General features: G+C 39.7%; 2 protein-coding genes across 5 annotated transcripts in view; one reads left to right on the top strand and one right to left on the bottom strand.

Annotated features, from left to right (window-relative positions):
- LOC139240922 (small glutamine-rich tetratricopeptide repeat-containing protein beta-like) overlaps positions 1–16,864 on the top strand; it is a 105,709-nt gene that overhangs the window by 75,039 nt on the left and 13,806 nt on the right. The window lies entirely within an intron of this gene.
- The window catches only part of trappc13 (trafficking protein particle complex subunit 13), an 86,182-nt gene continuing 73,844 nt past the window's right edge, over positions 4,527–16,864 (bottom strand). For all 4 annotated transcript variants that reach the window (XM_070869414.1, XM_070869422.1, XM_070869432.1 and 1 more), the window contains 3 exons: positions 16,656–16,756; positions 13,641–13,791; positions 4,527–12,002 (listed from right to left, as the gene is read on the bottom strand). In XM_070869414.1, coding sequence (XP_070725515.1) covers positions 11,895–12,002; positions 13,641–13,791; positions 16,656–16,756 — 360 coding nt within the window. In that variant the 3' untranslated portion in view covers positions 4,527–11,894. The remainder of the gene's footprint in view (positions 12,003–13,640; positions 13,792–16,655; positions 16,757–16,864) is intronic.

Below are 16,864 nucleotides of genomic sequence, written 5' to 3'. Positions count from 1 at the left end.
ACATGGAGTTTCAATTCCTAGTTGTGCATGGAATATTTTAGTTTGTTGCACCACCATTGGCCCAGACAAAGGAATCTTTTCACTTCACCTCTGTCGCCATTCCATCACTACTCGATCCACATCATCACATCTCAGCTTATGCATATTTTTTCTCTTACTCATTTCCTTATGGACATCATTTTCTGTATAAAACTTCATGAGCTGTTCTTTCTGTTTTCTGATATCATAGATGGTGGAGAGTACAACACCATACTCCTCACTCAATCTTCTCACTGAAGCACCCCTATCTAATTTCTGAAGTAACTCAACTTTCTTGGCAATTGAAAGTGGATTATGCTTCCTCTTTCCTTTAACTGAACCCATTGGGGTATCTTTTGCCCTATTTGACATGTTTGCAAAGACACAACACACACTCACAATCTTTACTTGTGCAAATCTTTAAATCAGGAAAAATACCACAGCGATTGAGTCAGGTTGGGTGGGGTCTGATCATGGGATGTAGATGGGGCAGGTGGGGGTCACATCATGGGATGTAAGTGGGTCAGCTGGGGTAGCCCTATAATGTTTGATACCACTAATTGTTTTTTTAAATGCTGAATTTAAAAGTGCATGTACAGGTAGTTTTTTTTTATTACCAAACTTAAAATTGAAATCTGGTCGGGTCAGCTCCGCTCGGAGTCATGGGGCGTGGCGATCCAACCACACAGTTGCTTCTTTGGGGTGCTGCAGTGTGCTGCGCAGAGTTACATTTTGGCCGGGAGCTTGGTTGGTTCTGTCTGGGGAATTGCGTGCTGGGCAGAGTTGGTTCTAGCCGAAGGGACTTGTGCGGGAGCTTGGTTGGTTCTGGCCGGGGTCTTGTGTGCTGTGCGGACCCAAGAGCAGCGGTCTGGTGACTCTGAAGACCTGGCCTGGAACAGGTAGGATTGGCGTTTTTATTATTGCAATTTTTGTCACTGTACAGTAATTGGATTTCATTTCTTGACTTTTCCTTGGGCCTGGCTGGCGGCAGGGTGTCCGGATTCCGGAACATTTTGCGGATTCTGGATGACCCTGCCACGGATCGTCTTGGAGTCCGGAACATTCCAGATTTTGGAACTCCGGATTTTTGACGTGCACCTGTACTTTCATTATAAACAAACTACATGGTAATTTGTTTCTCTCAAATGCTTTTGTTGTGGACAAATCTGGTACATGATCGTTGATACAATTTTTTATGTTGATTAAAATGCTAGCCCTTTTTCTTTAAGCTTGCATGGTTTTCTACACTAATTTGTACATTAAAATTATGTTTTGACATTTTTCATGTACTGCTCACAAAGCAGCAAGCTGCCTGTAATTTTTATGACATTTACTTTGTTTTTTGCAAGGGGGGGTGGGGAGAGGAGTGATGGTGGGGAAAGAAGTGGAGTTATTGGTAAATGTTTGTATTCAACTAAAAAAATTCCCTAGATTGGCATTAGGCTGGACAGGCACAGACACGATTGGTGCCATAAATTTATATGATTCAGTAAACCGATGATCAAGTAAACTCTTAAGATATTGTCCTGGAGCTCCATCAAATGTAATATCCTGGGTTCCCCAGAACAGTTGCTTGTTGAGCATTGTAATTATAAACAATTAACCTGGGGGGTGGGGAAGTGAAGGAAAGGATGGCTGAAAGATCCTTCAGTCTTGTATTCAGTATAAGTTAAATAGCCTGCTTACATCTACATTGGAACATATGTCTACCAGTATACTCGAGGCCTTTCGCGATCGATGGGTGCCACAAAAGCAAAATACTATTTAGTTTATTCGGATCTCACTTAATTATTTTTCATGGTGCACTCCTAAAGGAGACACCTGCAGTGTTGATTTCTATCCAGTGACACTGGGGTTCCAAACGCCATCTCTATTGGACCAATTAAATAGGCATATTCCTTTCAGCAGTTTAAAGATTTGGATCATGTCCTCGATCTTTTTTCAAAGGAAACCCGTGCATCTCTGCACAGCAGTCTTCATAACAGAGAGCCCACTGCATAGTGCAATCATTCATCAATGAATCCTCTCCTACATTGATGCACTTTTGAAGTTAAGGTGCCTAAAATTGTACACTATTAAAAATGTGGCTTTACAAAGATGCATACTAAGTTAGTGTTATAGTTCAGGCTTTGTTGGGTTCACAATTTGTATAAGCAAACCCACTCTGTGGTCTGAAATTTATGGTTTTGTGAATAGGCTAGCATGGTACAGGTTTAATAATTACCCTTTTACTACAGTATTAAGCATTAGACACCCACAAAAATTACCCATTCAGTCTATTCATAAGCAAGAAACACCATACTGACATTGTGTTTAGGCTAAATTAAGTTAATTTTTTTTAGCAAGGACTATTACATAAAAACAAAAGAATGGCCTACTCCTCCTAATTCTTATGTTCTTATTCTTAATACAGCAAGTAACTAGCAGTATCACATTGAACTGAAATAATGGAGTCCAAAATCTCTGCTTTTCAGAATGCTTTAAACTGTATTTTATGAATATAACATGGACACTGATTTTCCCCCTCAATAAGTAGGCATGCAGTGAACTATGCAGCCTAGGACCATTGCCAAGATTTACTGCTCTTTGAAGTAAAAACTGGGTGCTAGGAAGAATAAACTAAGTCTTTCTACGTAGTGAATGAGAATGTTAATTATTTCTGCCATTCATGTAGATAGGGTACGAATACAAGCTCTGCTTCTGTCAATAACATAACTTCTAATTCAGTACCCTTGAGATGAAACTTAGTATTTGATATGGTCTTCGAACAGCTTATCAATAACTGACTGGATGTTTTCAGTATGTAATTGCTATCTAGTTCGTTACTGTTTATCTCTCTCTAGTGAACTATTTTGTAGATATTTCATATTTCAGCAATATTCTTGCCATTATCTACATCAAAACACATTTGGCATTCCTTAATCCATTCACTGCTTGCTGAAGTAATTCAGAACAAGTCACCCTCCAGTACCTCACCCAGGTGGCCATTATTCAGATGTGAGCCTTGGTAGTGAATTTAACCAGGCCCTTTGTCCATGGAGAGCAATTCTACTTCCTTTCTCAGGAACCTGATGAAAATCTATTCACTTGAGGCAGCATAGACCTGCTCCATTTACAGTTTTTACATAGCTAATTAAGTAGCCACAAGTACAAATGCTAGTGTTTGTGTCTGGCATATAAAAATTCTTTTTGATGTCACCAAGATGGTTACGGTGCAGCACTATACTGGCTAACTCCTTACCACTCCAATATCTGCAGCCACAGTATTAATACTTTACAACAACAAAAGGAATCCATACAGGGCTGTTAATATGGGCCTAACCGTTGAATAGGAAAAGGATCCTAAGAATGACCTTAAAATGCTGCAAGCTAATCGTCATAGACTTCCCAGCAGAAAACATTGTGAAAATGTGAAACTGGAGATATGCCAGTAAACCAGAAATCTTAAGCTATACATTGAAACAAAAATGACTAAAATAAATAGCGTGAGCAATGTAGATGCATTAACAGCCACCGGTGCAGGAATGCTGTCCAAAGGAAGTTTTGAGCAGGCATACTTAATGGTAAAATATGCTTTGCACAAAACAGGAGGCTGCAGTGTGCAACAGATGGTAAAGCTCAAGACCTAAAGAAACTCTGCAACAACTTGTATTTATATAGCACCTTTAACTTAGTAAAACATCCCAAGGTACTTCACAGGAGCATTATCAAACAAAATTTGACATGCAGCTACCTCCTAGGGAGTATGATTTATGTATTCAGGAGGGGAAAAAAAAAAATCAAGAAATGCACTGGGACCAATGTTCCCTTTAAGCTAGCTCTGAAGCTCCTACGCAGCCGGCTCACCAGCTTTTAAATGGGGAAAAACCACACATAAAAAAAAAATTTGTGAATATTGACTGGGACTGTGGTAATTGGAATGTGCCAAATTATTGGTATATTATATTAATGGATTATTTTCATGCTACATTATTGCACCCATAGACAATGCAAAAGCAAACAGTACACATTGGTATTACACTACCCAAACAGGTGTACAGGTATTTCATAATGTCCTGTCTGCTCTGTGATTATCCAACTGTATGCAAAGAGCACTATACACTCTTGAAATAGGTACCAACATAGATAAATGCATGACGGGAGAAATACAAAATGATGTCGAAGCAACCACTGGACGAGATACCAAGCACTGGTGAAAAAGGGACCATTGTGGTTAATGAGGGAAGATAATGGCACGGTGTACATCCAGCACGCTAAGTTGTAGGATGCAGATCTTAACTGCTTCTGCTATAAGACTTTATTTGAAACCAGCTAAGAACTAAAGGCACTTTTCTACATACAAGTATAAACAATGTTAGAATGTAGTAAGATGGTGGAAGTCAACATCCAGCTATGCAATGCCATCTCCCAAAGTTAAAGCCATGGAACAATGGCCATACATTGTGAAATTCCACCAAGTTTGAGGCAAATTTATAGAATTCAAGTGTATGTTCCCATTGACCAATAGATTCCAACAGGTCAGTTTATTAAAAGGCAGCCAGAAGACAAGAGCAAAAAACATGTGCAAATTATTAGACATACAAATTACATATCATTAAATTAAAATTACACAGGCCATTTGGCCTAATTAGCCCATGTTAGTGTTTTTCCTCCATGTAAATAAATGTCTTAATCCCATATGCCTGCCGTGTTCCCTTATCCCTCTGTCCACCCCTGCCTTTCCTTCAACCACCTATTTAGCCTATTCTTAAATGTTGACAATCCCAGTTTTAATCACCAATTCTTAAGTGCATTCCAGTCTCACAACCCTCTTATGTAAAAATAAGTTTCTCCTGCTTTCGGTCCTCTATCTCTTGCATTTAATTTTACATCTATGTTTCCTCGCTCTAGACCTCTCAATCATTGGTTTCTATCTACTGTCCGAACCCTTCATAATTTTAAACATCTGTACTGCAATCTTTAATGAAAACAGCCCCAAATTTAAGTCCTTCTTCGTATTTGTATTTGCTCATATGGAACATTCTAGTTATTCTGCACTGTGCCTTCTCTATTGCCTTAACATACTTCCTACAAGGTTGGAGCCCAAACCTGTGCACATTAAAATCTCAAGACCACAGTTGGAGTAAATACAAGTTCATTATTACACCTCAACTTTCTTACCTTTTGCCATAAAACCCAGTGATCCATTAAAAACTCTAATGTTTTTATCCACTCGAGATGCTGCTTTTAATGTCGTGAACCTGAACCCCAAAAGCATTCTGTCCTTCCACAAAAGTATTACTTTTTTAAGTGCCAACTCACATTTGACTGACATCTACCACTTATTTCTTTGTAGCTTCCTTTGGTCCTCAGAATTATTTACTAAACCTCCTATTTTAGTATTGTCTCCAAATTTGGACACCACTCCCTCTAGTCCCATACCCAAATCATTGATGTACACAGTAAACAGAAGCAGTTCCAGAACAGAACCCCGTGGGACAACATGACCCATTCCCAACTACTCACTGCCATTACCTCTTGCCTCCCTTCTAACCAGTTTGTGCTATCCTCCCACTAAATTTGTACTCTTTGATCGTCTCCAAAAGTCTGTGTGGTACCTTGTTAAACTTAATAAAAAGGCAGACAATTCCTGTGTGCTTCTTTTGAAAAGGTGGGGTGGGAGGGTGGAAGGAGAGACAACATTTTGTTAAAATTCTGATATATTCAAAACAACATTTTTCTGTGCATTTCAGGTGAATGGGACCTTGGCAAACCGTCACTCAATAGAATGGGGATGGGGGCAGAGGAGAAGACCTTTTTTAATTAAAAACCTTCCTTCAAAAAAATAAGTGAATACATAAATAACAAGGAGATATGCCTCAAAACAATTAACAATTCAAAATACTTTTATAAAAATTATAAAATTAAAACGTAAACCTAGCATCAACATACAATTTGAATCTTAGGTTTAGAGCACTGAACCGGCCACTTCTGGAAGCAAGTCCTGTCTTCGCTGGCTGTAATGGTCTTGAGTGGGCAGAGTGGATTTAAGAAGTCTCAACCCCATACCTAGTGGCCCCTGACGTCTGCAGGACAAAACTGGCCATAATTTGACTTTTACTTGGAGAACACACCAAATGGAAAATGTTTCAATGCTTCACTCTATATCTAAACCATTGTCTGGGTATCTTTGATAATGGATGCATACAAAACATGAAAGTGTGCTCCATTCCCCAGCACAGACATCCTTGGCTTGAGTGTAAAATTCATTGCAGTAACCTTCCAGACAATATACTGCAAATCACACACTATTTTTAGTCGCTATGCATTTCATATTATTAAAGAATAAAATGAAGCTGAATGTCATACTAGATCTAACATTTGTAGTAAACAGGATATTGCTGCCATTCTTGTGACTGGAGTACAACCAATCACAATATTAACTTGAAATTCTAGTAAAAGCAAAAGACAAGCAACAATGAAAATAATTTCAAGAGTTTGTAATTTAGAGAAACAGTACACACCAATAGTAGTAACTAACAAGAGTCACAGATTTATCAGTCCTAAGATCTTTAATAGTAATCTAAAAAGAGCCGTGATGATCATCTTTCCACAGAAACCTAAAAGTCCCCATCCTTACCACAGCATTAAAATCCCTTAAGAATGGCTGGAGTTGTGTTTCTCCACTACCCTCACCAGAAGACAATTACAGATACTAATCACTGTGGAAAAATGGTTCCTTGCAAGAGACCTGGACTGGCCTTTGTCAACACTTAAAAAAAAATCATTCATGGGTTGTGGGCGTCACTGACCAGGCCACCAGTTATTGCCAATCCCTAATTGCTCACGTGAAGGTGGCGAAGGTACGCCCACAGTGCCGTTAGGGAGGGAGTTCCAGAATTTTGACAACCAATGAAGGAATAGCAATATACGGGGTGGTGTATGACTAGGCGGTGTTCCTATATTGTCCTGCAGTCAGTTTAACTTGAAAGGGTGCTAGGGATTAACTTTCTATTAATTAGTACATATTATATTTCAAGGTCCCATCTCTCATGCTTTCTTCAAGACAGAAGAGCCCAAATTTTCCTAACCTTTCTCAGAACTCACTCTCAGGCTTCTGGTTCTTCACTGCATTACTTTGAACTTATTTCTATGCCGTGATGACCAGAATTGAACACAGCTGTGTGCTAATAAGGTTTAAGCTTTGTAATCACATACTCAAACTCTGCTCATTTGGCAATATAGCCCAACATTCTGTTTGCTTTACTAATTGCTGCTCTGCAATAGTCATTGTACAGTTTACAATCACTGCTATATTTCAATCTCTCCTCTAACCAGTTCAACATTAAGTTCCCATGCATTTTTCATAGTGTGCAATAATTTGCACTTATATCTTTATTCAATTTATCATATTTTTGTTCACTTGCAAATATCACTCTAATCCCTCAACTGCTTTATCAGACAGTCGTGCTTCACCATCCCATCTGCAAATTTGATCAACTCAATCAAGTTTCTGAATTCAGATTGTTTGTGTGGATCAAAAATAGTAGGAGGCCCTAGTCCTGATTGCTGGGACCCCTACTCTACATCTTTGCCCCTCTAATCTTCCCAGTGGTTTCCCTCAGCTTCCTGCCTAAAGATTTTTGACTTTGTTTTCATATTTCACTATCTTATTAATCTAATTAGGATGATGTTTCTTCATTGTAAGCAGATGGTCGTCCAACTTTGTAATAAATTGGGTGGGGAAAGTGGGGAGAAATAGTAATTTGAATGGGATTTACTTAAAGCAAGTGAACAAATAGAGAATTACACAATGTTAAAATGTATGTCACTCATATTGCATAACAAAGGCTATATGCACATGGCCAAGTGATCATTAATTCTGTCAAGTGTACTTTAGTTCCAATAATTGTAAGGAATAGTAATTAAGATGGTTCCAGGGCTCAGATCATTGAATTATGACGAGATTCAGAAAGCTCATTTTCTAAATTTAAAAAAAAATATAGGATTCAATTGCTTAAAGTTGCAAGGTAAGTATCATGGAAGCCGAATTGTCCTTTTTATGGATCTAGAAATCACTAATGAGACACAAGTGACAGGCACTAGTCATCAGAAAATTTAAAACCTGTTCAGATGGGAAGAGAGGACTTCCAGATGAGGAAGGGATGGGGCAGAGATAAGGGAAACATACAGCAGTGTCACATCTTGAATGCTTTGTTTTGACGAAACAGCATTCAAAAAGTATACTTCAACATTATTCAATCCCCAGGTCAAGCAGAGCATAAGTTAGGTACAGGTTCGACCTCCCAAATCCAGGACCTCGGCTTTTGTGGTTTTTGGATATTTCCGATGTCCCGAATCCGGAAATGCCCGGACCGAGGATTGGCACACCCGTATTCTGGCCAAGAAAAACCTGTGTTGTAGCCCTCAAAACATCTACAAAAAAGGCAAGTTAAAATTTTTATTTAAATTTTCAGCGATTCAATAATTGTGTCTTGAATGTTGTGATTTTTTTTTTTGTATGTTTCCCTCCCAAGGCCTCTCACAGCAGTAATTGGCCTTGGACTAAAGTTAGTGAGGACCGGTTTCTGCCACAAATCTTCATGCAATGCAGATTTTTACCACTGGACCTTTTTAAAGAAAAATAGCTGAGTGATTAGTGGTATTTTTGGCACAAAATGCTGAAAAATACCACAATCACCAAAAAACTCAGGGCTAGCCCTATGTGGGGCGTTTAAAAAAAAACTAGATTTCAGACGACCCCTCCACGGATCAGCGCGATGTCCGGATTAAGGAACATTCTGGATTTTCAAGCTCTGGATTTGGAAGGTCAAACCTGTACAAGGACTAACACCCATCATTCTCCAAGAATGCAGCTTACCCAAAGTTAAGAGCACCTTGTGGTGTAAACATTGCTGCAATTTCCAACATCACACCTCCTTGTATAGAGTAAGACTTTTTTTTAAAGTCACAAACATAATTTGACTCCAATTTGCAACAAAAAAGCATGGTGAATTCAGTAGAATCAAAATGAAAGTTTGCTAATTGGAAAGCTTCTACCATTATAAATATCCTCCTTGTAACTATCCCAGCTTCCCTCACAGCAATAACATAGCAGCCTGCATGAGTGAGCACTTGAAAAATGTTTTTTTTTTTAAAATAGTGAATGCTTTTTCCCCCAGCTTGCAGTTATGGCTCATTTTCAAGACAGCATATGGACTCTCACAAGGAAGTAATAATTATCAGCTTTAGACTTTTCCCCAGGATATTTAACACATGAACAGGAGTAAACCATTCAATAAGATTAGGGCTGATCTGTATTTTAACTCCAGCTCCATATCCTTTTATAACCTTATCTAGCAAAAATCTAGTAATCGAGCTAGCATCTACTGCTTTTTTGTGGGAGAGTTTTCCACACTTCTACCACTGTGTGTGTGAAGAAGTGTTTCCTAAATTCTCCTGAATGGCCTGGGACTCCCCCATAAGCAGAAAAGGTTTCTCTGTCTGATCAATTCTTTTCAAAATTCTAATAACCACAATCAAATCACTCCTTAACCTTCTATATTCCAGGAACTAAAAGCCTCATTTATGTAATTGAACTAGTAACATTCTGGTGAATCTGCAGTGCACTCCTCAGGCAAATATATAAAAGAGTGTTTGAAGATCAGTCCCTCAAAACTGTCACCAAGCTCATGGTCTTAGTAATACCCGCCCTCCTGTATGGCTGAGACGTGGACCATGTACAGTAGACACCTCAAGTCGCTGAAGAAATACCACTAGCAACGTCTCCGCAAGATCCTACAAATCACCTGGGAGGACAGACACACCAACATTAACATCCTCGTCCAGGCCAACATCCCCAACATTGAAGCATTGACCACACTTGATCAGCTCCGCTGGGCAGGCCACATAGTTCACATGCTGGACACGAGACTCCCAAAGCAAGCGCTCTACTTGGAACTCGTCCACGGCAAACGAGCCAAAGGCGGGCAGAGGAAACATTGTCGGAGGCTTTGAGTGTCCTTGTAAAGTGCGACATCCCCACTGACACCTGGGAGTCCTTGGCCATAGACCACCCTAAGTGGAGGAAGTGCATTCAGGAGGGTGTTAAGTTCAAGTATCATCGCTGAAAGCATGCAGAAATCAAGCGCAGGCAGCAAACCAGGCTCCCTGCCCACCCTTTCCCTCAACGACTATCTGTCCCACTTTTGACAAAAACTGTGGTTCTCATATTGGACTGTACAGCCACTTAAGAACTCATGTTAAGAGTGGCAACAAGGCTTCCTCGCTCCCAAGGGACTGCCTATGATGATGATATACTTTCTATGGAGTTGGCCCAGAAATGTACACCAGACACAGTCTAACCAGGGCTTTGTAGAGCTGCAGAAAATCTTCCTCCTTTATATTCTAGCCCTCTAGTTGTAAAAGCTATTTAATTATTTTTATACCCGACTACATTTTAGTAATTTGGAAACTTGGATATATAGCTCTATTGTGTTAGCCAAGTCATTAATATAGTGAATTGTTGAGGAACAACTAGTCACATCCTTCATATTAAAGTACATACCTATTATCTCTTCCACTGCCTCACATATCTCTGCAATAATTTGCCTTCAGCCAATAGTCTTGTGTGAAACCTTATTGAATGCCTTCTGGAAATCCATATTCATTCCCCTGTTTACTACTTTAGTTACTTCCTCAAAATGTAAATAGGTTCATCAGATATGATGTACTCTTTACACATCCATATTGACTCTCTCTAATCAGCTCAAGTGTTCAGTCACTCTATCCTTAATTATAGATACCTTAAACATATGTAAATCAAGTTCAAATGCTTCCCACCATCCACCCACACGCTTCTGTTTCCTTTTTTCTGAGGAGGGGGGCAGGCAGTGGAAAAGGAACAAGGGAGGAAAAGAAAATTTACATTTTCAGAGCTCCTTCAAGCTTTAATCCCCAGCCCTGCAAACACCATTTTATTTCCAGCTGCACAGAATGTGCTCAAGCTTCCACAGCATGTCAGGTGTAGGCAGTTATCACTTGAAATTTGTCCACGACATGCTGTGTTACAAAGAATAAAACAGTAAAAGAAACAATGATTTCATCCAAAAAGTTTGTCATAATGAGTCACTACTATTCTGTGAAAGCAATACAACGTTGTAACATATTGTCTTTCAAAAGTGAAGTACAATTTAGACCATTTTAGTAAGCACATTTAACACTTTATTACATTCACATGAAGTTAAAACTTGTTTCAAGCAAATTTATTAAAAAAACTACTTTTCTATAGATTTTATGCTCATCAGTGTGAGCCTTGCTAAGTGTTGGGGAATGGAACACTTTCCATCTCCGGCATCCTGTGTCAGCATGATGCACTCCCAGGTCAGGTATAGAATGATTAGATGCAAAGTAAAACTCCCTCTGCTATGCTTCAGCTCCACCCTCAGAAATGCACTCCATTTTTGCAGCTTTGTAACAGTTTCCCATTTCCCACAGCCTTTGGTGTCGCTGAATGAGATCACCAATTTAGTGGCGAATAACAGTTTTGTGTTGTGGGTTCATGGCCAATAAGAACTGAATCGCGGCTGCCCAAACTTATTTCATGCAAGACCTCTACAGCCAGCAAGCAGAAAATAATCATCCTATCAATCGGCATTGGATTTGAAAGTAGGTCCCACAGATGCAAAGTACAGTGCATCAATTCACTCAGTCCCCAGAGTTAACATTTTCCAAACAGATGGTATCAACAGACTTTTTAAAATGATAAAATCTTTATATGTTTGGTTTATATGAATATGGTGATAGTCTTTCACTAGTGAAAAAGCAGGTCACATCATTAAAACAGAACCACAGGTCCACAGCTAACCATAGGAAGGGGACACTACTGCAAGATGCTTCTAGCTTTCTGGCTGCAAGTGTGAAAAGACCACACATACTTGTGCAAGATCATCATACTCATATGTTCTTTTTAAAAATGTGTCCATCAGTCGCAATCCAGAAATACTCTGAAAAGAGAAATGAAAATTAGAAATTGTAGGAAGTATAGACAAACTGTAAACATCACTGATGGAGACTACAATGTTTGTTCAAAATTGTTAAAGGGGCAGTATTTTCATTTTGTTGCAAACACCATAAATCACATTGAAACATCGCACAACAGATGAAAGTGATGCTTAACTGTCCTGGTTCCTCAAACAAAACATATTTTTTATTAAGACAATGCCCTTTAACAATGAAGCACATGAAGAGTTAAACAGGAAGCAAAATCAAACAAAAAGGACAGATGCAATATATTCAAAGTTACCACATTGTGCTCCTGCTTTACCAGAAGGTACAATTCCACTGTATTGTGAACATAAGGAAGGGCGTTTCTCATCCCAACTGTGGATCAGTGACTCTTGCTAGAGTCAGAATGTTGTGGGTTCTAGTCCTATTCCAGAGACTTGAGCACAAAGTCTAGTATTCAAAGTGCTGCACTGTCTGAGGTACTGTCTTTCAGATGAGATGTTAAACTGGAGGCCCCGTCTGTCCCCTCAGGTGGGCGAAAGAGATCCCATGGAATTATTTCCAAGAGCAGGACAGTTATCTCTGGTGTCCTGGCCAATATTTATCCCTCAATCAACATCACTAAAAAGCAGATTATCTGGTCATCATCACATTGCTGTTTACAGGAGCTTGGTGTGCACAAATAGGCTGCTGTGTTTCCTACATTACAACAGTTAGTACACTTCAAAAGTAATTCATTAGCTGTACATGGTCTCGGCCCTCTCTACCTCTAATCTCCTTCAGCCTCAAACCCCCCCCACCACCCCACAAGATGTCTGCGCTCCTCAAATTCTGTCCTCTTGAGCATCCCGGATTATAACTGCTCAACCATTGGTGCCTGGGCCTTCAGCTACCTGGGTCTTCAGCTCTGGAACTCCCTCCCTGAACCTCCCCTCCTTAAAACCTACCTCTTTGACCAAGCTTTTTGGTCATCTGCCGTAATTTCTTATGTGGCTCGGTGTCAAATTTATTGTTTTGTCTTATAACACTTGTGTGAAGCACCTTGGGATGTTTTACTACGTTAAAGATGCTATATAAACACAATGTTTTAGTAAAGTGCTTTGGGATGTCCTGAAATGATGCTATATAAATGCAAGTCTTTCTACTGAACAACTTTTTCTTCATTCTTGCTACCATTTATCATAACAGCAGTAATTGCACAATTAAAAGAAAACCACAATGTAATCAATATGCATTGTCAGTGCTGAAAGTAAGATTGTAAAAAAAAAAATCCAAAAACAGTAAATGTGGATTCTGAATAAAAATGGCTGTTAACATGTTTGTGTTGTGTTTTCATTGCTGACTAAATCTATCATTTAATGAAACTGATCCAAAAAGCCAGGAATACATTAATAGACCCTGGTTATACAATGAGCAATTAAATAGTTTCCAAGAACTGAACAAATCTCAGCTCCTTCACCGTGGCTTTAAACCATATGCACTTGCCAGCCCACCATTTTTCATTAAAATGGATGGAAGGAAATCGTGGACTGGTGAGCAGACACAATGTATACATTTCAGTATAGTCTAATTTTAACATTCAAAATACAAGCAAATGTCAAAGCTATAGGTTCCCCCTCTACTGTCATTGCATTTACCTGTAAACCTTGCACAGAGGCCAATAGCTTGAGTGCAAGATGTAAAGAGGAATTTGGACTCAGCTTTCCCAGCTGTCTTCCTGAAATTCCACACCAGTGAATTGCATTTGTATTGCACATTTCAAGCACGAGATCCATTGTCCTCTCACTGCTAAAGAAAGAAAAACTGTGAATGAAACAGCTCAGTACAATCAGACATGTTAGAGTAGGAGTAGGCCATTTGGCCCCTCGAGTTTGCTCCTCCATTCAATAAGATCATGGCTGATCTACCTCAACTCCACTTGCCTGCACTATCCCCATATCCCTTTATTTTTATGTGTCAATTTTTAAATATTAAGATTTGAATTATTCTCACGACAGTGACTAGTCTGTGATTTACACCAGTATAACAATTCTACTTCTCGTGAATCTAAAGCAGAGATGTACCAAAATCGAGGAATACTGTGGAATGAAGTATGGACCTAATAAAGATATTGGCCTGGATTTTGCATTGCTTGTAAAAGGCCCCGCAAGGTCCGGGTTTCTGCATGTGCTATAATTGCGTGAAAACCCGGAACTTGCGATCTGTCAAGGTTCGCCCTGACAGATCATCCGCACTGACCCAAAAATCACTTGATCAGCATATGGGTTAATATAAATCGCACATTTAAAATTAGTTTACACTTTGGCCCGAATTAAAATTATTTTTCAAAAAACTAGTTATTGTAATTGAAGGGACTTTTAATTATGAAACATTTATTTTTAATCTAGTTGTATAAATTAATTATTTGGGATTCCGTTCATAAATGGAATCCCCATAAGCATATTAGGAATCCTCCCTTCTAATTGGAGGACCTGACCCACATGATCCCAGGGGCGCTTCTGAACTGGCTGTGTCCCTGGAATCCATGGGTCTTTACACAGACGTATGCCTGTTGGCCAAGGACCCAAAGCCCAGGAGCCTCAAGGATGGTGCGGATATTAAAAAAAATATTTTTCTTTTCATATCGGGTCGGAGGGATATTCCGGCTACTTGCACACTACACCATTGCTAGAAACAGAGCTAATCACTCCTACAACCAATGGATCACCACAATGCTCTTTGGCCCTACCAGATCCAGTCAAAAAAGGTGATAGAAAACCAGAAACTAACAGGAGGGGAGGAGGGGGGGCTCCATTATCCCCAATCATGGTAGAGCCTAACTCATGAATGAAAAAGAAGGATAAAGTGTTTGTAAGCTTCTTCAGCCAAAATACCAAATGGATGATTCTACTTGCCTCTTACCGAGATCACCACCATCATAGATAACAATTCGATTCACTCCTGACATTAAGAAGCAGCTGACTACATTGGACACAGCAAAGGCTATGGGCCCTAATAATATTTTGGCTGTAGTGCTGAATACTTGTCCTGTTCCATTACAGCTACAACACCGGCATCTACCTGACAATGTTGGAGATTGCTCATATATCCCATTTTTAAAAATAAGATAAATCTAACCCGGCCAATTACTGCCCTATCAGCTCCTTCCACTCAATAGCAAAATACTGGAAGGAGTCAGCAATAGTGCCATCAAGCAACACCTAGTCACCAATAACACTCAGTTCTGCCAGAACCACTCAGCTCCAGACTTCATCTCAGCATTAATCCAGACATGGATGCAAGAGCTGAATGGCAGAAGTGATAATTGCTGCCATCAAGACAGCAGTCGACCAAGTACAGCACCAACGAAAGCAAAATTGTCAATGGAAGTCAAAGGGAAAACCTTCTAGTGGCTGAAGTCACAAAGGAAGATGATCATAACTTTCAAATGCTTTTCATCACATACCTAGGACATTGCTGCTGGAGTTCTTTAGGGAAGTGCCCTCAGCCGCATCCAAAGACCTTCCCTCTGCCACAAGGTCAGGAGTGGGGCTGTTCACTGATGATTCCAGTATTCAGCTCCATTCACAACTCGTCCACTAATGAAGCAACCTAAGCCAGCCTACAATAGGACCTGGAGAACACCCCGGCTTGGGCTGGCCAGTGGCAATTAACATTTGCGTCACAGAAGCGTCGAGTAATGAACATTAAGCCATCTCCTCTGAAATTCAATGGCACTACTATTGCTGAGTTCCCAGCTTGGGGTGGGAATCACCAATAACCTGAACTGAACCAGCCACATCAACGCCGAGTACAATAACAAGGCAGAGGCTGGGTACTCTGCAAGTATTGGCTCACCTCCAGATCCCTCAAAACCTTTCACTAACTGCAAGATTCAAGTCAGGAGCGTAGTGGAATACACATTCACCTGGATAGACTGAGATCATCAGGACAGAGCAGTTCACTTGGTTAGTGTGCGTGCCATTAGATTCAATACCCACCCCCTCCCTCCATCACCAGCACACCATGTACCTTCTACAGGATGCACTGAAACAACTTCCCAAGGTTACTTCAATAGCGCCTTCCATTCCTGCTACTTTTACCATCAAAAACAAAGTTAGCAATTTCATGGGAACACCATCATCTCCAAGTTCCCCTCCGTGTCACATACCATCCTAACTTTGACATCTGTTGTTCCTTCATCACTATTGAGTCAATATCCTGAAATTCTCTACCGATCACAAGGACTGGAGTGGTTCAAGGAGAATACTTGCAACCACCTTCTCAGGGCAACAAATGCCAACGTCCCAAGAACAAAATAATACATGACTCAGTTTATTGGATATGACTGTCAATTAGCAAATCCTCATCACTACTCCATCTATATCAAAAGAAACTTCAAACTCCTGCTAGGCATCTTCCCATATGCATCAAATAAAAATTTGGTCACAACACAAAGAATAGTCACTTTGCATAATTGATGTCAACGATACTCCAATGTTTGGGAGCATTTATTAAATGGTCACAAAGGTATTGTGCACATCATTACATTCTAATTGTTGCTAGTCACACCTTTAATAATAATTGGATGGGGGTCAACATTTCAGGCTGAAAATATTTTCCCTCTAATCGGTTCAAAGTTATACTGTATTCATCAGTGGTCCTACTATTACCTGCAATTAGTTATTTTACATGTAACTTCAAAAGGTTCTTCAAGGTTTACAGTATCTGGGATCATCTCCAAGGAAAGTCTTACATCACCATATCCAGGAGCCTGAAATAAAACCACACAAGAAACATTGCTGAGCTCCAAACAGGAAAAAAATAAAATCTGCATTATCTTTCTGAAAGATCAGAAAAAAATTAAACATTCTGCATCTGT

The sequence above is a fragment of the Pristiophorus japonicus genome, chromosome 2 (assembly GCF_044704955.1).
Source record: "Pristiophorus japonicus isolate sPriJap1 chromosome 2, sPriJap1.hap1, whole genome shotgun sequence".
Lineage (NCBI taxonomy): Eukaryota > Metazoa > Chordata > Chondrichthyes > Pristiophoridae > Pristiophorus > Pristiophorus japonicus.
This window is presented reverse-complemented; position numbering and strand designations above follow the sequence as displayed.